Source organism: Oncorhynchus mykiss, chromosome 25, assembly GCF_057628025.1.
Source record: "Oncorhynchus mykiss isolate SJ-2025 chromosome 25, ASM5762802v1, whole genome shotgun sequence".
NCBI lineage: Eukaryota > Metazoa > Chordata > Actinopteri > Salmoniformes > Salmonidae > Oncorhynchus > Oncorhynchus mykiss.
Window position 1 is genome coordinate 85,183,623 of NC_143046.1, and position 23,167 is coordinate 85,206,789.

At 45.5% G+C, this 23,167-nt stretch overlaps 1 protein-coding gene across 1 annotated transcript in view; it reads right to left on the bottom strand.

Annotated features, from left to right (window-relative positions):
* LOC110505895 (neurexin-3a) overlaps nucleotides 1–23,167 on the bottom strand; it is a 651,746-nt gene that overhangs the window by 470,612 nt on the left and 157,967 nt on the right. The window contains exons 7-9 of the mRNA XM_090221316.1: nucleotides 17,455–17,748; nucleotides 16,914–17,061; nucleotides 10,434–10,817 (exon numbers count right to left, since the gene is read on the bottom strand). Of these exons, the coding sequence (XP_090077442.1) occupies nucleotides 10,434–10,817; nucleotides 16,914–17,061; nucleotides 17,455–17,748 (826 nt within the window). The remainder of the gene's footprint in view (nucleotides 1–10,433; nucleotides 10,818–16,913; nucleotides 17,062–17,454; nucleotides 17,749–23,167) is intronic.

Here is a 23,167-nt window from a genome sequence, read left to right on the forward strand (position 1 = left end):
CCAGGAAGGCCTACTATACAGGGATATTACTGAGAGACCAGGTTCTATACAGGGATATTACTGAGAGACCAGGAAGGCCTCCTATACAGGGATATTACTGAGAGACCAGGAAGGCCTCCTATACAGGGATATTACTGAGAGACCAGGAAGGCCTTATTTACAGGGATATTACTGAGAGACCAGGAAGGCCTTCTATACAGGGATATTACTGAGAGACCAGGTAGGCCTTCTATAAAGGGATATTACTGAGAGACCAGGAAGGCCTACTATACAGGGATATTACTGAGAGACCAGGTTCTATACAGGCATATTACTGAGAGACCAGGAAGGCCTACTATACAGGGATATTACTGAGAGACCAGGTTCTATACAGGTATATTACGGAGAGACCAGGAAGGCCTCCTATACAGGGATATTACTGAGAGACCAGGAAGGACTTCTATACAGGGATATTACTGAGAGACCAGGAAGGCCTCCTATACAGGGATATTACTGAGAGACCAGGAAGGCCTCCTATACAGGGATATTACTGAGAGACCAGGAAGGACTTCTATACAGGGATATTACTGAGAGACCAGGAAGGCCTTGTATACCTTCTATACAGGGATATTACTGAGAGACCAGGAAGGCCTCCTATACAGGGATATTACTGAGAGACCAGGAATCAAATCAAATCAAATCAAATTTATTTATATAGCCCTTCGTACATCAGCTGATATCTCAAAGTGCTGTACAGAAAACCAGCCTAAAACCCCAAACAGCAAGCAATGCAGGTGTAGAAGCAAGGAAGGCCTTCTATACAGGGATATTACTGAGAGACCAGGAAGGCCTTCTATATCTTCTATACAGGGATATTACTGAGAGACCAGGAAGGCCTTCTATACAGGGATATTACTGAGAGACCAGGAAGGCCTTCTATATCTTCTATACAGGGATATTACTGAGAGACCAGGAAGGCCTTCTATATCTTCTATACAGGGATATTACTGAGAGACCAGGAAGGCCTTCTATACAGGGATATTACTGAGAGACCAGGAAGGCCTTCTATACAGGGATATTACTAAGAGACCAGGAAGGCCTCCTATACAGGGATATTACTGAGAGACCAGGTTCTATACAGGGATATTACTGAGAGACCAGGAAGGCCTTCTATACAGGGATATTACTGAGAGACCAGGAAGGCCTTCTATACAGGGATATTACTGAGAGACCAGGAAGGCCTTCTATACAGGGATATTACTGAGAGACCAGGAAGGTCTCCTATACAGGGATATTACTGAGAGACCAGGAAGGCCTCCTATACAGGGATATTACTGAGAGACCAGGAAGGCCTTCTATACAGGGATATTACTGAGAGACCAGGTTCTATACAGGGATATTACTGAGAGACAAGGAAGGACTTCTATACAGGGATATTACTGAGAGACCAGGTTCTATACAGGGATATTACTGAGAGACAAGGAAGGACTTCTATACAGGGATATTACTGAGAGACCAGGAAGGCCTTCTATACAGGGATATTACTGAGAGACCAGGAAGGCCTTCTATACAGGGATATTACTGAGAGACCAGTTTCTATACAGGGATATTACTGAGCGACCAGGCCGAGACCAGGAAGGCCTTCTATACAGGGAACAGTCCTCCATAGAGCCGAGTAAGACAGGCAGACTGTAATGGTAGAGAGGTTTAAATAGAACAAGACACAGGTAATGGCGTGCTGAACAATAAACATGTGTTGGGTAAACAGAGAAAGCAGCAGCCCCATGTTTTGTCACCCCATGCATACCCTGCCACCATAGGAAACAGGCAGCTGTGGTGGGGGTCATTACTTCAGCCGGACCTTGAGGTTTCATAACACCTGTACAATCTGATAATCATCTGACAACAGAAGCCCTGTGGAGTGGAGGGACAGTGGATGGGGTATGAGTGGTGTGTGTGTCTGTGTTTGTGTGTGTGTGTGTGTGTGTGTGTGTGTGAGTGTGTGTGTGTGTGTGTGTGTGTGTGTGTGCACGAAAAAAAGAAGCTAGAAGCTAAAGAAAACTCCTTGAGGCATACTTTTAACTTGTTATGTTGCATTATTAACCTTTATAATTAAGACCTGTATTAGTAGAAGAAGTAGAGGCTGAAATATTAATTATAATTAATTCTGCTCTGAAATTTGACTAAAGATGATATTATGTTTATAAAGAGACGCATGCAGACATCTCTGCAAGGCTCAGGCCTTTATGTTAGAATTTCATTAGACCCGTGTCCCTTACACAGTGATTAGAGGTGAACAGTTAGCTTTCATATCAAATTGACCTCCATCTCTGTCTTCATGTATTTCTCTCACTTTCTCTCTCTCTCCCTCCCCTCTATCGCTCTTCCTCTCTCTCTCTCTCCCCCTCTATCTCTCTTCCTCTCTCTCCCCCCCTCTATCTCTCTTCCTCCTCCACCCTATCTCTCTTCCTCTCTCTCCCCCCTCTTCCTCTCTCTCTCTCTCACTCCCCTCTATCTCTCTTCCTCTCCCCCCCTTCACTCTATCTCTCTTCCTCTCTCTCTCTCCCCCCCTCTATCTCTCTTCCTCTCTCTCTCTCTCCCTCCCCTCTATCCATCTCTCTTCCTCTATCTCGCTCCCTCCCCTCTATCTCTCTCCCTCTCACTTTACCTCCTCTCTCACTCTCCTGCTCCCTTTCCTCCTCTTTCGCTCGCTCTCTCTTTCACAAAATGTCCCTTTCACAAAATGTCCCTCCAAAGTCAAAATGAGGTTGAACTGAAACTGGAGCTGAATAGAGGAACGGAGCTGGTTAGAGATGTTACCTCCAATATTTATTTAATATGGTAAAAGCGTCTGGAATAATTTGTCAAATGCATTCATTTTGTTTTCAGACATGCTTTTGATCAATCCATAAGAACATCTCATAGAATTTACAGAATGTTGAAATAAGAGACTTTTCTCTCTAGCCTCGGGACTTCTCCATTACATCACTATCTCTCTCTGAGTAATCATTATGGGGTAAGGGTTCATGTTAAAATAACTTCACTGATCTGTTGTATTGAGAGTAAAATACGAGCTCATATTTAAAGGGTCCCGGTGGTCCTGTGTTTTCAGAGGTGTCATATCCAGGTGACCTTGTGAAGAGGCATTTCCACAGGTAGTAGATGAATGCATTCCATTATAGACATCACAATGGGCACGTAGCTGTAATTAGATGAATGCATTCTATAATAGACATCACAATGGCCACGTAGCTGTAATTAGATGAATGCATTCCATTATAGACATCACAATGGCCACCTAGCTGTAATTAGAAGAATGCATTCCATAATAGACATTATAATGGCCACGTAGCTGTAATTAGATGAATGCATTCCATAATAGACATCACAATGGCCACGTAGCTGTAATTAGATGAATCATTCCATAATATACATCACAATGGCCACGTAGCTGTAATTAGAAGAATGCATTCCATAATATACATCACAATGGCCACGTAGCTGTAATTAGAAGAATGCATTCCATAATAGACATTATAATGGCCACGTAGCTGTAATTAGAAGAATGCATTCCATAATAGACATTATAATGGCCACGTAGCTGTAATTAGAAGAATGCATTCCATAATAGACATTATAATGGCCACGTAGCTGTAATTAGAAGAATGCATTCCATAATAGACATTATAATGGCCACGTAGCTGTAATTAGATGAATGCATTCCATAATAGACATTATAATGGCCACGTAGCTGTAATTAGAAGAATGCATTCCATAATAGACATTATAATGGCCACGTAGCTGTAATTAGATGAATGCATTCCATAATAGACATCACAATGGCCACGTAGCTGTAATTAGATGAATGCATTCCACAATATACATCATAATGGCCACGTAGCTGTAATTAGATGAATGCATTCCATAATAGACATTATAATGGCCACGTAGCTGTAATTAGATGAATGCATTCCATTATAGACATCACAATGGCCACGTAGCTGTAATTAGATGAATGCATTCCATAATAGACATCACAATGGGCACGTAGCTGTAATTAGATGAATGCATTCCATTATAGACATCACAATGGCCACGTAGCTGTAATTAGATGAATGCATTCCATAATAGACATCACAATGGCCACGTAGCTGTAATTAGATGAATGCATTCCATTATAGACATCACAATGGCCACGTAGCTGTAATTAGATGAATGCATTCCATAATAGACATCACAATGGCCACGTAGCTGTAATTAGATGAATGCATTCCATTATAGACATCACAATGGCCACGTAGCTGTAATTAGATGAATGCATTCCATTATAGACATCACAATGGCCACGTAGCTGTAATTAGATGAATGCATTCCATTATAGACATCACAATGGCCACGTAGCTGTAATTAGATGAATGCATTCCATTATAGACATCACAATGGCCACGTAGCTGTAATTAGATGAATGCATTCCATAATAGACATTATAATGGCCACATAGCTGTAATTAGATGAATGCATTCCATTATAGACATTATAATGGCCACGTAGCTGTAATTAGATGAATGCATTCCATAATAGACATCACAATGGCCACGTAGCTGTAATTAGATGAATGCATTCCATTATAGACATCACAATGGCCACCTAGCTGTAATTAGATGAATGCATTCCATAATAGACATCACAATGGCCACGTAGCTGTAATTAGATGAATGCATTCCATTATAGACATCACAATGGCCACGTAGCTGTAATTAGATGAATGCATTCCATAATAGACATCACAATGGCCACGTAGCTGTAATTAGATGAATGCATTCTATAATAGACATCACAATGGCCACGTAGCTGTAATTAGATGAATGCATTCCATAATAGACATCACAATGGGCACGTAGCTGTAATTAGATGAATGCATTCCATTATAGACATCACAATGGCCACGTAGCTGTAATTAGATGAATGCATTCTATAATAGACATCACAATGGCCACGTAGCTGTAATTAGATGAATGCATTCCATAATAGACATCACAATGGCCACGTAGCTGTAATTAGATGAATGCATTCCATAATAGACATCACAATGGCCACGTAGCTGTAATTAGATGAATGCATTCTATAATAGACATCACAATGGCCACGTAGCTGTAATTAGATGAATGCATTCTATAATAGACATCACAATGGCCACGTAGCTGTAATTAGATGAATGCATTCCATTATAGACATCACAATGGCCACGTAGCTGTAATTAGATGAATGCATTCCATAATAGACATCACAATGGCCACGTAGCTGTAATTAGATGAATGCATTCTATAATAGACATCACAATGGCCACGTAGCTGTAATTAGATGAATGCATTCTATAATAGACATCATAATGGCCACGTAGCTGTAATTAGATGAATGCATTCCATTATAGACATCACAATGGCCACGTAGCTGTAATTAGATGAATGCATTCTATAATAGACATCACAATGGCCACGTAGCTGTAATTAGATGAATGCATTCCATTATAGACATCACAATGGCCACGTAGCTGTAATTAGATGAATGCATTCCATTATAGACATCACAATGGCCACGTAGCTGTAATTAGATGAATGCATTCCATTATAGACATCATAATGGCCACGTAGCTGTAATTAGATGAATGCATTCCATAATATACATCATAATGGCCACGTAGCTGTAATTCCAACCCTTTCGCTGGTGTTTGCAATAAGTGTTTTCCCTCACAAGTGCATGTCTCTGGCGGGTTGACCACGAGAATAGCACCAAAGGGTTATAATGGCCTGATTTACAGAACGTGTCGGTATGTCATATGATAGGGAGAGAAACTGTCAAAGGTCATACAGACTTGACACAGCAAATAACTAACTACAGAAGTTTATATGAGAGAGAGAGAGAGTGAGAGAGAGAGAGAGAGAGAGAGTGAGAGAGGGAGAGAGAGAGAGACAGACAGAGAGAGACAGACAGAGAGAGACAGAGAGACAGCCATACAATTTCTATTCTGTTAATTCAACTTTAACGCAGACTTGACACAGCAAATAACTATAGCAGTTGATATAGGTGAGAGTGACAGAGAGATATTCTGGTCATTAAACTGCAACGCTGGGTTGCCTTGGCCAGAGTAAGGTTCCCAGAAAAAAGGCAGAAACCACATTAATATTTCAACAGCATCAACAATACAGTCTTTACCACAACTTCCTCTAGAGCCTTAAAGGGGAAACACTGGGATTTAGAGCACAAGCTAGATTTAGTTAGTAAAGTGTTTTCATTCCACTTTTGGGCTCCTGAGCGGCGCTGCAGTCTAAGGCACTGCAGCTCAGTGCAAGAGGCATCCTCCTCTGTGTTTAAGTATAGCCTCAGATTTCTCTACTGTTCCAGCAGAGTACCAAGATCTTCTGGAGGTTTTCAACAAGGCTTGTGCTACCTCTCTTCCTCCGCATCGTCCCTGCGATTCTGCCATTGACCACCTCCTGGGCACCACAACGCCTCGAGGTCGGCCATATTCCCTATCCGGCCCCGAGACCAAGGCCATGGAAGAGTACTCTGAGGACTCTCTGGCTGCTGGGAGCATTCGTCCTTCTGCATCCCCTGCCGGCGCAGGGTTTGTCTTTGTGAAAAAGAAGGACAAGACCCTGCGTCCATGCATCGACTACCGGGGCAACAATGACATCATGATTAAGAATCATGTCCCCCTGCCACGCCTCACCTCGGCTTTCGAACCTCTCCAGGGGGCTACCATCTTTTCCTGTTTGGTAGTCCCATCGGGTGGCTCACAACTGGCCCAGCGTTGTCTGGGATTGGTAGGCCATTATTGTAAATAAGAATTTGTTCTTTAACTGACTTTCATAGTTAAATAAAGGTTAAATGACTCAAAATAAATAACCTCCCTCTGACACACACAGTCCACTAATGTTTTAATGAACCAGTTCATAGGAAGAAACAATGCAACACACTTCAATTAATGCAGTCAACAAGGACCAGTTATCTAACCTCTGAATCAACACATCAATACATACAATCCTCACACCGGCCTACGTGTTAATCCCAACACCAGCCTACATGTTAATCTCCACACCAGCCTACGTGTTAATACCCACACCAGCCTACGTGTTAATCCCCACACCAGCCTACGTGTTAATCCCAACACCAGCCTACATGTTAATCTCCACACCAGCCTACGTGTTAATACCCACACCAGCCTACGTGTTAATCCCCACACCAGCCTACGTGTTAATCCCCACAGCAGCCTACGTGTTAATCCCCACAGCAGCCTACGTGTTAATCCCCACACCAGCCTACGTGTTAATCCCCACAGCAGCCTACGTGTTAATCCCCACAGCAGCCTACGTGTTAATCCCCACACCGGCCTACGTGTTAATCCCCACACCAGCCTACGTGTTAATCCCCACAGCAGCCTACGTGTTAATCCCCACACCAGCCTACGTGTTAATCCCCACAGCAGCCTACGTGTTAATCCCCACACCGGCCTACGTGTTAATACCAACACCAGCCTACGTGTTAATCCTCACACCAGCCTACGTGTTAATCCCAACACCAGCCTACGTGTTAATCCCCACACCAGCCTACGTGTTAATCCCCACAGCAGCCTACGTGTTAATCCCCACAGCAGCCTACGTGTTAATCCCCACATCAGCCTACGTGTTAATCCCCACACCAGCCTACGTGTTAATCCCCACAGCAGCCTACGTGTTAATCCCCACACCAGCCTACGTGTTAATCCCCACAGCAGCCTACGTGTTAATCCCCACAGCAGCCTACGTGTTAATCCCCACAGTAGCCTACGTGTTAATCCCCACATCAGCCTACGTGTTAATCCCCACACCGGCCTACGTGTTAATCCCCACAGCAGCCTACGTGTTAATCCCCACACCGGCCTACGTGTTAATACCCACAGCAGCCTACGTGTTAATCCCCACACCGGCCTACGTGTTAATCCCCACACCAGCCTACGTGTTAATCCCAACACCAGCCTACGTGTTAATCCCCACACCAGCCTACGTGTTAATCCCCACACCAGCCTACGTGTTAATCCCCACACCAGCCTACGTGTTAATCCCCACACCAGCCTACGTGTTAATCCCAACACCAGCCTACGTGTTAATCCCAACACCAGCCTACGTGTTAATCCCCACACCAGCCTACGTGTTAATCCCCACAGCAGCCTACGTGTTAATCCCCACAGCAGCCTACGTGTTAATACCCACAGCAGCCTACGTGTTAATCCCCACACCAGCCTACGTGTTAATCCCCACACCAGCCTACGTGTTAATCCCAACACCAGCCTACGTGTTAATCCCCACACCAGCCTACGTGTTAATCCCCACACCAGCCTACGTGTTAATCCCCACACCAGCCTACGTGTTAATCCCCACACCAGCCTACGTGTTAATCCCAACACCAGCCTACGTGTTAATCCCCACACCAGCCTACGTGTTAATCCCCACACCAGCCTACGTGTTAATCCCCACACCAGCCTACGTGTTAATCCCCACACCAGCCTACGTGTTAATCCCCCCACCAGCCTACGTGTTAATCCCCACACCAGCCTAAGTGTTAATCCCCACACCAGCCTACGTGTTAATCCCAACACCAGCCTACGAGTTAATCCCAACACCAGCCTACGTGTTAATCCACACACCAGCCTACATGTTAATCCCAGCACCAGCCTACGTTTTAACCTCCACACCAGTCTACGTGTTAATCCCATCACCAGCCTACGTGTTAACCTCCACACCAGCCTACGTGTTAATTTCATCACCAGCCTACGTGTTAATCCCCACACCAGCCTACGTGTTAATCCCAACACCAGCCTACGTGTTAACCTCCACACCAGCCTACGTGTTAATCCCCACAGCAGCCTACGTGTTAATCCCCACACCAGCCTACGTGTTAACCTCCACACCAGCCTACGTGTTAATCCCATCACCAGCCTACGTGTTAATCCCCACACCAGCCTACGTGTTAACCTCCACACCAGCCTACGTGTTAATCCCCACACCAGCCTACGTGTTAATCCCAACACCAGCCTACGTGTTAACCTCCACACCAGCCTACATGTTAATCCCAGCACCAGCCTACGTTTTAACCTCCACACCAGCCTTCATGTTAATCCCAACACCAGCCTACGTGTTAATCCCCACACCAGCCCACATGTTAATCTCCACACCAGCCTACATGTTAATCTCCACACCAGCCTACATGTTAATCCCAGCACCAGCCTACGTTTTAACCTCCACACCAGCCTTCATGTTAATCCCAACACCAGCCTACATGTTAATCCCCACACCAGCCTACGTGTTAATCCCAACACCAGCCCACATGTTAATCTCCACACCAGCCTACGTGTTAATCCCCACACCAGCCTACATGTTAATCCCAGCACCAGCCTACGTTTTAACCTCCACACCAGCCTACGTGTTAATCCCATCACCAGCCTACGTGTTAACCTCCACACCAGCCTACGTGTTAATCCCATCACCAGCCTACGTGTTAATCCCCACACCAGCCTACGTGTTAATCCCAACACCAGCCTACATGTTAACCTCCACACCAGCCTACGTGTTAATCCCCACAGCAGCCTACGTGTTAATCCCCACACCAGCCTACGTGTTAACCTCCACACCAGCCTACGTGTTAATCCCATCACCAGCCTACGTGTTAATCCCCACACCAGCCTACGTGTTAACCTCCACACCAGCCTACGTGTTAATCCCCACACCAGCCTACGTGTTAATCCCAACACCAGCCTACGTGTTAATCCCCACACCAGCCCACATGTTAATCTCCACACCAGCCTACATGTTAATCTCCACACCAGCCTACATGTTAATCCCAGCACCAGCCTACGTTTTAACCTCCACACCAGCCTTCATGTTAATCCCAACACCAGCCTACATGTTAATCCCAGCACCAGCCTACGTTTTAACCTCCACACCAGCCTTCATGTTAATCCCCACACCAGCCTACGTGTTAATCCCCACACCAGCCCACATGTTAATCTCCACACCAGCCTACATGTTAATCTCCACACCAGCCTACATGTTAATCCCAACACCAGCCTACGTTTTAACCTCCACACCAGCCTACGTGTTAATCCCAAACCAGTCTACGTGTTAATCCCAACATCAGCCTACGTGTTAATCCCATCACCAGCCTACGTGTTAATCCCCACACCAGCCTACGTGTTAATCCCCACACCAGCCTACGTGTTAATCCCCACACCAGCCTACGTGTTAACCTCCACACCAGCCTACGTGTTAATCCCAACACCAGCCCACAAATGAATTCTCACACCAGCATAATTGATAATCCCCACATCAGCGTATGTGTTAATGCACACGCAAACACAAATTCACAGTCATAAAACACACACATACAAGCACTCATGCAAAACAAAGGCTTCCACTTACCTCTCTCGCAGGTACGTGACCAGTACCCCGTGCCGGTACAATCGCAGATAAACCGGTTCCATCCCTCCTTGCAGACGCCTCTGTTCTTACACGGGTAACTCTCACATTGTTTCCCCACCACCTTGTTGCACGACGGCTTGATGCCGGCCCCGTTCTGGGCCTCAGCAATCTGTCGGATGTCCTTGCTGCGCCCGTCGATGAAGAGGTCGCGCACGCAGCCAACGTAGCCGTAGTTGAGCATGGCGGTCCACAGCTCAGTGGGCAGGATGAGATTGGTGCGGTCTGAGGGTAGACCACCTAGGTACATGTCCCCCTCCAGGTCCAGGATCTCACTCTCTCCGCTGGACATGAACGGAGTGCGCCGGCTGTTGACTGAGATGGTGCCTGGAGAGGGGAAAGTAATAAAGAGAGGGTTGCACTGTAATATAGAGAGGGATGTACTGTAATATAGAGAGGGTATCACAGTCGCTCAGTAACTCCCCTACCAGTGGAGGATTTGTACAGCCTACCCCGGCTCACTGAGAACCCTGCTTACCTCCTCCGGAGATATATTCTGGGGGAACCTGGAACCTGGCGGGGATTTCTTTCTCAGTGCTCCCTCATTTTTGAGCTGCAGCCATCTTCTTTCCCTTCAGATCGGTCGAAGATAGTGTATATTATTACGCTAACGTTGGGAAGGGCGTTCTCCTGGGCTAAGGCAGTTTGGGAGCAACAATCCATAATTTGTCATCATCTGGAAGATTTTATGGCAGAGGTGAGGAAGGTGTTCGGATCTCTGGAAAGAAGCGGTCACGAAAACTACTTGAACTACATCAGAATTCCCGTAGTGTGGCAGACTACGAGGTTGATTTTCGCACATTGGATGCCGAGAGTGCCTGGAATCCGGAGGCCTTATTCGATGTATTCTTTCTCTATCAGAGGAGATAAAAGATGAGCTAGCAGCTCGGAAGTTACCGTGGCACCTTGATTCCCTCATCGCCCTTACCATTAGGATTGATGGGCGTCTACGGGAACACAGGAGTGAGAAGAGGTCAGGTGTCGGTCACACTCGTTCATCTGCTGCTGCTTGCTCACCTCCGAAGGAATCCGGAAGCTGCATTTCCGAGAAGATCCAAAGCCACCCGAGTTCACTCGAGAATCATCGGAGACGGATGAGCCGGATACACTGGAGCCTACACAACTGGGCAGAGCTAGATTATTGCCTAGGGAACGTTCACGTAGGCTGAGCTCCAACTGTTGTCTGTATTGTGATAGTGCGGGGCAGCACCACAATACAGAGACCAGACTCATTAGTAGGTACGAGTACACTGATGAGAGACTGGGAATTCTCTGATTCCCATTACCCTACTCACTTTTTTGTGATCCTGCTGTGTGGAGACCAGTCTAAGTCTATCTGGGCTCATTGACTCTGGGGCAGATAATAGTTTTATTGACGCTACCCTGGTGTCGGAACTAGGTATCCCCACTCAACGCTTCTCTGTTACCGTGGACGCTAGAGCACTGGACGGCTGCTCCTTTGAAAGAGTCACACACAAAAATAGTTCCCATTAACCTCTCTTGGGTAGGTGGCAGTATTTTCACCTCTGGATGAAAAGCGTGCCCAAAGCAAACTGCCTGTTACTCAGGCCCAGAAGTTAGGATATGCATATAATTGGTAGATTTGGATAGAAAACATTCTCCAAAACTGTTAAAATAATGTCTGTGAGCATAACATAACTGATATGGCAGGCGAAAATCTGAGAAGAATCCATCCAGGAAGTGGAATTATGTGGCTGTTTTTCAACTCAATGCCTATAGAGAATCCAAAGGGTTAGGAATTAGATTGCAGTTCCTATGGCTTCCACTAGATGTCAACAGTCTTTAGACATGGTTTCAGGCTTTTATTTTGAAAAACAATGAGTAAAAACACATTTTGGTTAGAGGACAGAGGAAGTATGCAGACCTGATTTGAGCGCTCGTTTGTAATTTTTCCTTTCTATTGAAAACGGTATTGTCCGGTTTAAAAATTATTGATTATAAATACAATAAACAACCTGAGGATTAATTATAAACATCGTTTGACATGTTTCAACAAACTTTATCGGTACTTTTAGTATGTATTCATCTGCCTGTTGTGACCACGTTGGAGCCATTGGATTACTGAACAAAACAGAGTTTTTGGGACATAAAACGGGACTTTATCGAACAAAACAAACATTTACTGTGTAACTGGGAGTCTTGTGAGTGCAACCATATGAAGATAATCAAAGGTAAGTGATTAAATTTAGCACTATTTCTGACTTTAGTGACTCCTCTACTTGGCTGGTAAATGGTTGTATACTTTTTCAGCGGGGCGCTGTCATCAGATAATCGCATGGTATACTTTCGCTGTAAAGCCTTTTTGAAATCTGACACAGAGGCTGGATTAACAAGAAGTTCATCTTTAAGCACTTGTATATTTTATGAATAATTATTATGTGTATTTCTGTATTTTCAATTTGGCACTCTGCAGTTTCACCGGATGTTGGAGGGTAATCTGTGAGTATCTGGCAATCACAACAAGTCAATACAGCTTCTCCTCATTGAATCCCCTCACTTCCCTGTGGTGTTGGGATTTTCTTAGCTCCAAAAGCACAATCCCATTATTGACTTGACCACAGGTTCAATCTTGGGTCGGATCCCATTCTGTCACTCCCACTAATCTTAAAGCGGAACAGCCACCCCCGAATCGTCCTCCTCTGGGGTTAAGTAAAGCCTCTGGTTTTTCTACTGTTCCCGCAGAGTACCAAGATCTTCTGGTGGTTTTCAACAAGGCTCCTGCTACCTCTCTTCCTCCACATCATCCCTATGATTGTGCCATCGACCTCCTCCCGGTAAAACACCGCCTTGAGGTCGGCTACATTCCCTATCTGGTCCCGAGACCAAGGCCATTGAGGAGTACATTGAGGACTCTCTGGCTGCTGGGAGCATTCGTCCTTCTGCATCCCCTGCTGGCGCAGGGTTTTCCTTTGTGAAAAAGAAGGCTAAGACCCTGCGTCCATGCATCGACTACCGGGGCCTCAATGACATCTCGATTAAGAATCATGACCCCCTACCACTCCTCTCCTCTGCTTTCGAACCTCTCCAGGGGACTTCCATATTTTCGATGTTGGACCTTCGGAATGTCTCAGTTGACTGGATTATTGTGACCCTGGTTCACAAGGCACAACTGTCCCAGCCGGAACCTGGAGGGGCCCCGGCTAACCGTATGTTCGTCCCTGATTCCGCCCGGTCTCAGGTCCTGGAATGGGCTCATTCCTCCAGGCTGACCGGCTCCCGTTCCTTCGACAACGTTTCTGGTGGCCCAATATGGTTCCTAATGCCTCTGCCTTCGCCGCCGCATGCACAGTATGTGCTCAGAATAAGACTCTGTGGCAAACTCGGTCTGGCCTCCGCCAGCCACTGCCTGTCCCTCATTGCCATATTTCCCTGGATGTTGTCACTGGGCTTCCTCCGTCTGATAGCAACACCGTCATCCTGATGGTTGTGGATCGGTTTTCAAAAGCCGCACATTTTATTCCTCTAAACAAGCTACTCTCTGCCAAAGAGATGGCCCAGCTCATGGAGCAGCATGTCTTCCGGATCCATGGACTGCCGGTGGACATCGTCTCCGACCGAGGTCCTCAGTTCTCGCCGCGGTTATGGAAGGCATTCTGGGACGTCGGCCAGCCTGTCCTCCGGAATTCATCCCCAGTCTAACATCCAGTCGGAGCGAGCAGATCAAGATCTGGAAACAACACTATGGTGTGTCATCTCAACCAACACTACCTGGAGCCAACAACAGGTCTGGGTGGAGTATGCCCATAACACACTTCCCTGCTCGGCCACCTTTTGAGTGCTCCATGGGGTGTCAGCCCCCACTCTGCCTAGAGCAAGAACAGGAATACCCTCAGATGATATGTTCATCTGCCGTTGTCCGCGTACCTGTAAAAGAGCTTTGTTGGCAAATCTCAAGACCAACTGCAGGTATCGTAGACAAGTTGACCGCCGATGGACTCCGGCTTCCCGCTATCGTATTGGGCAGAGGGTATGGCTGTATACACGGGACCTGCCCCTCCGGGTGGAATCCCACAAACTTTCCCCCGTTTCATTGGTCCTTTCCTCGTCTCTAGAGTCCTTAGTCCCACTGCTGACTGTTTTACGTTACCCTGTACCCTCCGTATACACTCTACTTTTCATGTGTCTAGGATTAAGCGCTTGTCTCACAGTCCTTTGTCTTCTTTTTGCAGGCCCACCCATCCTCCCGTGTCATCTAAGGCCATCCCGTGTACACGGTGAGACGCCTCCTGAGTGTTTGACCACGGGCAGGGTTTTCCAGTACCTGGTTGATTGGGAGGGTTGTGACCCGGAGGAGAGGTACTGGGTCCTCGCTAAAGACATCCTGGACCCGGACCTCGTCGCCGACTTTCACCGCCGGCACCTTGGTCAACCAGGGTGAGACCCTTACCTCAATCATTCGACCAACCCTTACATAAAATATTTAGAGTTAACATTAATAATTTGGAGATAATGCATAAACTTAACCCTAATCTTATAAATGCAGAGTTAGGTAAGGAGGGGGCAAGAACAGGGTATTAGGTAAGGAGGGGGCAGCAGTAACAGGGTATTAGATAAGGTTGGTGCGCAAAAGGGTATTAGATACGGAGGGCGCAACAACATGGTATTAGGTATGGAGGGGGCAGCAACAAAAGGGTATTAGGTAAGAAGGGGCAGCAACAGGATAATAGGTAAGAGGTAAGGAGGGGCAGCAATGGGATAACAGGTAAGGAGGGTGCAGCAACAGGGTAATAGGTAAGGAGGGGCAGCAACAGGATAATAGGTAAGAGGTAAGGAGGAGCAGCATCGGGATAACAGGTAAGGAGGGGTTTGGTACACCTGTATTTGGGGAGTTTCTCCCATTCTCTGCAGATCCTCTCAAGCTCTCTCAGGTTGGATGGGGAGCATCGCTGCACAGCTATTTTCAGGTCTCTCCAGAGATGTTCGATCGGGTTCAAGTCTGGGCTCTGGCTGGGCCACTCAAGGACATTCATATACTCGTCCCAAAGCCACTCCTGCATTGTCTTGGCTGTGTACTCAGGGTCGGTGTCCTTTTGGAAGGTGAACCTTCGCACCAATCAGAGGTCCTGAGCGCTCTGGAGCAGGTTTTCATCAAGGATCTCTCTGTACTTGCTCCGTTCATCTTTCCCTCCATCCTGACTAGTCTCCCAGTCCCTGCCGTTGAAAAACATCCTCACAGCATGATGCTGCCACCACCATGCTTCACTGTAGGGATGGTGCCAGGTTTCCTCCAGACGTGACACTTGGCATTCAGGCCAAAGAGTAACATTTTGGTAACATCAGACCAGAGAATCTTGTTTCTCATGGTCAGAGTCCTTTAATTAAGTGCCTTTTGGCAAACTCCAAACGGCCTGTCTTCCTTTTACTGAGGAGTGGCTTCCGTCTGGCCACTCTACCATAAAGGCCTGGTTGGTGGAGTGCTGCAGAGATGGTTGTCCTTCTGGAAGGTTCTCCCATCTCCACAGAGGAACTCTGGAGCTCTGTCTGAGTGACTATCGGGTTCTTGCCCACCTCCCTGACGAAGGCCCTTCTCCCCCGATTACTCAATTGGTGGTTCCAAACTTCTCCAATTTAATGATGATGGAGGCCGTTGTGTTCTTGCGGACCTTCAATGCTGCAGACATTGTTTGGTACCCTTCCCCAGATCTGTGCCTTGACACAATCCTGTCTCTGAGCTCTACGTGGGACCTTATATAGACAGGTGTGTGCCTTTCCAAATCATGTCCAATCAATTGAATGTACTACAGACAGACTCCAATTAAGTTGTAGAATCATCTCAAGGATCATAAATGGAAACAGGATGCATCTGAGCTACATTTCAAGTCTCATAGCAAATGGTCTGAAAACTTATATACATAATGTATTTCAGGTTTTTATTTTGAATACATTTGTAAAAAAATGTCATTATGGGGTATTGTGTGTAGATTGATGAGGGGAAAAAATGATTTAATACATTTTAGAATGAGGCTGTAACGTGAAAGTCAAGGGGTCTGAATACTTTCCTACGTCACTGTAGGCCTTCCTCTGCGAAAGATTTATAAATAATAAGAAAATGTATCAAAATAAAAAAGATTGCACATCGCAAACTCGTGATGCTCGAAGCAGAAACGCGCTGCTCGTACCACTGCGCTTCGGCAGCTCTCTAGCAAGCCACGAGAATACTAGGTAATGGTCGCGTGATTTTTGATTATTTTGTTTTAAGCCTTCTTCCAAACCGTAAACACTCAGAATTTATGCCTAAATGGTTCATCTTTGAATTGTTTCTGTTTTAACTCTGTAACCCACGTGGAATTAACCGTGTAACCACCCAGAATTAATATGTCAAAAATAAACCTTCACCAACAATACGTTCTTCCATAATTTCGAAGGGAAATTAAGGGATATTGTTGAGGTAAGACGACCCACCTGAGCGCCTGTCCCTTTGCATGTCCACGTGGTACCAGGCTCCATCGTTGACCTTGTTCTGGGTGGCTTTGACCTTGATGGTCCCTGAGCCCATGTCCAACAGCAGGTACAGACTGCCATCCAGCAGCTCTACCGCAAAGAAGTCCACCTGGGGGAGATGGTCAAGGTGTTTGTTCGTCATTGGGATACAACAGCCCCTGAGATATCTTTACAAAACAGGACCTATAAATAAGCCCAATAAATCCTTGAACACAGCCTTTTTGTTTCTTCTCAACATGGGGTTTCATTTAAATTCCAATCAATTCAGAAAGTAAACAGAATTCCAACTCTAATTCCATATTGTCCTAATTGAAAAGCATTGAAGAGAATTGGAATTGGAAGTACATATACTTTCTGAATGGTCTGAAATTGAAATGGAATTGATCCCAACCCTGCTCCTTACACTAGTGATAGATTTGACAGGTTTAGACACAGCTTTACGCGCAGGCTGAGGTTAATACATGTATGTGTTGTTTGATTTAATCATCGTTCATCGTCTTACCTTGGTGTTCTTCTGGCTGCGTTGGGCCTCCTTGCGCTCCTGAGGCTTGCCGTGTGTGAAGAGGATGAGTCCGTTGGGTTCCGAGGTCCTGAAGTCAAAGGACAAGGAACCCATTCTCTTGGTGTTCCACTTGGGCAGGCTGATGTAGGCCTCGGGGGTCTCGAAGGAGACCGGGTCCAGGGTGGCCACGTTCTCACACTTAAACATCACATCCCCCTGGATCTTCATCTTGGGGTCCACGATATGCGCCAGACGGGAGAGCTCCAGACGGATGTCGTTGTTCTTGTAGACCACCTGGGGGGAGAGATTGGTGGTGGGGAAAAAATATAATTTATGGTCATTTGTTTAGGTTATAGTCAAGTTAGACTCAATTCAGGACTCAAATCAGGATAATGACGATGATTTTTGTTAGTAATGTCTGTTTCGCAGCAGTTAACATTTGTGCATTTGTTGCCATATCAAACATATTAGCCAGTGTGAAGAGGTTCCACTTTTTCACAAGGTTGGTGACGTAGTAAAGGCTAGATTAATTTAGAACGACGGAAGATCTGTTATAGCGTGATTTACTCTTAAAGGTCATTTCCAAATGAGCCGACAACTGCAGCGATTATTTCTTTGTAGTTCCCTTTTTATTTTTTACGTCCTTTTACTCCCCAATTTTATGATGTCCAATTGTGATCCAAGAGACGAAGGTCGAGTCATGCGTCCTCTGTAACATGACCTGCCAAACCACGCTCCTTAACATGTGCCTGCTTAACCCGGAAGCCAGCCGCACCAACGTGTCGGAGGAAACACAGTTAAACTGATAACCGAAGTCAGCCTGCAGGCACCAGGCCTGCCACAATGAGTCGCTATAGGATGATGAGCCAAGAAAAGCCCCCTGGCCAAACCCTCCCCTAACCCGGAAGACACTGGGCCAATTGTGCACCGCCCTATTGGACTCGCGGTCATGGCCGGTTGTGACACATCCTGGGAAAGAACGATGCAGACTTAGACTGCTGCGCCACTCGGGAGGCCCCCCCTGCAGCGTTTACTTTGAATTCCATCTCAGCAACCATATCATTGCCTTTAAATGGTGCATAGTCTAAAATGGCCGATCACATTGAATCTAGTATCTATATCAGAAACAAATACATAATAAAACACTCAAAGATAACGTTTGTTAATTCCAGATTCGTGTAGTCTCTCCATAAAACGGCAGGTAAAGTTCATGTGGATCAGTCAGTCGGCTGTATTAATATATCTGTATTAAATACCAATAGGCCAGGGCGCACGGAGAAACAATGGCTGTCTCTGACTGAGGTAATTGACTCTCAGTGGGCTGACAAACGCATCTGGGTCTGCGCTCACTGATAAGGATGCTAATGGCTCCACAAAATAATGGTAGACACACAAACAGGAGCGAGCACTTACACAAACACACACGCAGGAGTATGCACACACACACACACACACACACACACACACAGGAACGTGCGCATACACACACCCACACAGATACGCAGGAGTGCACTCATCACACACAGTTATGGTGGCCCAGCTCTTTGTTTTAAAGGTTAGAGGGACAGAGTAGCTGCCTTTGGTTGCTTTGAGAGCCTTATGTAATGCTCCGGCCCTAGACCTGTCTGCCACACACAAACACACACACACACACGGACACAAACACACGCAAGCACACGAAAGCACACACACACACACACACACACACACACACACACACACACAGAAAAAGCACCTCTTAGTTTCTTCGTAAACTAAAAAAACAACCTATTTGGGAATTAGATATATCAACCGGAGAGTTACACCCACCAGTGACAACAGTGGCCCTATTTGGGCATCCAATACATCATCAGAGAGTTTTACACCCACCAGTGACAACAGTGACCCTATTTGGGCATTAGATCCATCAACCGGAGAGTTACACCCACCAGTGACAACAGTGGCCCTATTTGGGCATCCAATACATCATCAGAGAGTTTTACACCCACCAGTGACAACAGTAACAGTTCACTACAGCCAACCACTCCATTCTGTGAGTGAGTAAGTGTCCTTAGCAGTGCAAAACAAAGTCCCACTAAGTGGCTAATATTTTATCACAGCAGTCTTGATGCTGTCAATAACCCAGAGGACAGCCAGACATAGGGGAATGAATGTGTGTAAATTGAAATCTGCTCAAGTGGAAAATTGAAGTGTTTTTCTCTAATTCTCCGGGCAGAACAGAAGCCCCTCTCTCTTTCTTGGGTAGCCTATTACGAGCAGAGAACGAGCATGCATACACACCCCTGCGCGCGTGCACACACACACACACACACACACACACACACACACACACACACACACACACACACACACACACACACACACACACACACACACACACACACAAACATGAAAAAACGCACACACACATAACCTCTTTCTCCATGGGTGTGTGAGTAAGTACACAGCTGTCTGTGAGTAGATTGTGGTCTGTGTGAGATTATTGATAATCTGGCAAGTTTGACAGTAAATCAACTCATCCCTCAGATGCCTGAGGGCCCTATGCACTGTGTGTGTGCCTATGTGCATGTGTGTGTCTATGTGTGTGTGTGTGTCTATGAGTGTCTGTGTGTGTGTGTGTATGTGTGTGTGTGTGTGTGTGTGCGTGTGTGTCTATGAGTGTCTGTGTGTGTGTGTGTATGTGTGTGTGTGTGTGTGTGTGCGTGTGCGTGTGTGTGTGTGTGTGTGTGTGCATACATGTGCGTGCATGTGTGTGCACCACCATGCATGTGTGTGCATATGTGCATGTGTGTGTCTATGTGTGTGTGTCTACAGTATGTATGTGGGTGTGTCTATGTGTGCGTGTGTGTCTATGAGTGTCTGTGTGTGTGTGTGTATGTGTGTGTGTGTGTGTGTGTGCGTGTGCGTGTGTGTGTGTGTGTGTGTGTGTGCATACATGTGCGTGCATGTGTGTGCACCACCATGCATGTGTGTGCATGTGTGTGTGTGTGTTTGTGTGTGTGTGTGTGCGTGTGTAAGTGTGTGTGTGTGTGCGTGTGTGTGTGCGTGTATGAAATCCAATCAAACTTTATTTGTCACATGCGCTAAATACAACAAGTGTAGACTTTACCGTGAAATGCTTTACTCTCAAGCCCTTAACCAACAGTGCAGTTCAAGAAGTGTTAAGAAAATATTTACCAAGTAGACTAAAATAAAAAGTCTTAATAAAAAGTAACACAATAATTATAATAATAACAAGGCTATATACAGGGGGCGCTGGTACTGAGTCAGTGTGTGGGGGTACAGGTTGGTTAAGGTAATTTGTGCATGCTTCAGTGTTGCTTGCCTCGAAGATATCATAGATGGTATTTAGTTCGTCTGGTAGGCTCGCGTCACTGGGCAGCTCACGGCTGGGTTTCCCTTTGTAGTCCGTAACAGTTTTCAAGCCCTGCCACATCCGACGAGTGTCAGAGTCGGTGTAGTAGGATTCAATTCAACATACGTATTGAGCGAGTCACTGGTACTTCCTGCTTTAGTTTTTGATTGTAAGCAGGAATCAGGAGGATAGAATTATGGTCCGATTTGCCAAATGGAGGGTGGGAGGAGAGCTTTGTATGCATCTCTGTGTGGAGTAAAGGTGGTCAAGTAAAGGTGTTTTTTTTTTCTGGTTGCACAAGTGACATGCTGGTACAAATGTGGTAAAACTGACTTAAATTTGCCTGCATTAATGTCCCCGGCCACTAGGAGCGCCGCTTCTGGATGAGCAATTTCTTCTTTGCTTAGGGTCTTATAGAGTTGGTTGAGAGCAGTGTTAGTGCCAGCTTTGTTCTGTGGTGGTAAATAGATGGCTACAAATAATAAGGACGATAATTATTTTGGTAGATAGTGTGGTCTACAGCTTATCATAAGATACTCTACCTCAGGTGAGCAATACCTCAAAGACTTCTTTAATATTAGACATTGCTCACCAGCTGTTATTAAACAAATAGACACACACCCCCAGCCAGTCTTACCTGAGGTAGCGTCTTTGTTCTACCAGTGCATGGAAAATCCCGCTAGCTCTATATTGTCTGTGTCGTTGTTCAGCCATGTCTCAGTGAAACATAAGATGTTACATTTTTTAATGTCCCGTTGGTAGGATAAAATTAATCGTAGGTCATAGATTTTTTTTCCAATGATTGCACGTTAGCAAGAAGAACGGGTGGCAGTGGGAGTTTATTTGCTTGCCCACGGATTCTCAGAATGCTGCCCGATCTGTCTTTTCTTCACGCAAAAGGTGTGGATCTGGTCAAGATCCAGTGAAAGCAAGATATCCTTCTCGTCGGACTCATTAAAGGAAAAAGTTTCTTCCAGTCCTCGGTGAGTAATCGCTGTTGTAATGTCCAGAAGTTCTTGTCGGTCATAAGCTACGGTAGCATCAACATTATGTACACAATAACTTAAAAAATAAGCTACACACAAGGCAAAAAAAACTAACAAAATAGCACAATTGGTTGGGAGAATGTAAAATGTCAGCCATGTTCTTCAGCGCCATCATGATCCGTGTGTGTGTGTGTGTGTGTGTGTGTGTGTGTGTGTGTGTGTGTGTGTGTGTGTGTGTGTAATGTTTTCAGCCTTTCCGGATCCAGAGGGTTTATCCCAGCGATCATAAATATGGGCAGAAGCTTTACCACAGTGAGATTAAAGTTTTACACTCTAAATCCACACCACCAGGAAAACACACTGTTTCCACATCCAGCTGCACTATCATCATAATAATTAATAACATAACATGGGGATTATAAAACAAATTATATAAAATTATTGAATATAATACGAAAAATATAAAAAATTATTAAACTTTGCCCAGCTTTCCAAAGGGCCCTGGGTAGAACCTGGGCAATGTGCTGTGGATCCCTCTATTACCTTTACAGTAAGACAGTGGGATGCAGAGGGATGCACATGCATAGCAATATTAGGTTTTGACTTATCTGTAGATACACAGTAACATGACATTGCTTTAAATTATACTGAACAAAAAATATAAATGCAACATGTAACAATTACAGTTACAGTTCATATAAGGAAATCTGTCAATTGAAATAAATAAATTAGGCCCTAATCTATGGATTTCACAAGACTGGGAATATAGATATGCATCTGTTTGTCACAGATATCTTTAAAAAAATGGTAGGGGCGTGGATCAGAAAAGCAGTCAGTATCTGGTGTGACCATCATTTTCCTCATGTATTGCGACTCCTTCGCTTAGAGTTGATCAGGTGGGTGATTATGGCTGGTGGAATGTTGTCTTCAATGGCTGTGCGAAGTTGCTGAATATTGGCGGGAACTGGAACACGCTGTCGTACACAACGATCCAGAGCATCACCAACATGCTCAACGGGTGACATCTGGTGAGTATGCAGACCATGGAAGAACTGGGACATTTTCTGCTTGCAGGAATTGTGTACAGATCCTTGGGACATGCTGAAATTAACATTCATTTTTCTGGCAACAGCTCTAATGGACATTCCTGCAGTCACCATGCCAATTGCATGCTCCCTCAAAACTTGAGACATCCATGGCATTGTTTTTGTGTGACACAAACTGCACATTTTAGAGTGGTCTTTTATTGGCCCCAGCACGAGGTGAACCTATGTAATGATCATGCTGTTTAAACGGCTTCTTGATATGCCACACCTGTCAGGTGGATGGATTATCTTGGCAAATGAGAAATGCTAACTAAGACGGATGTTAA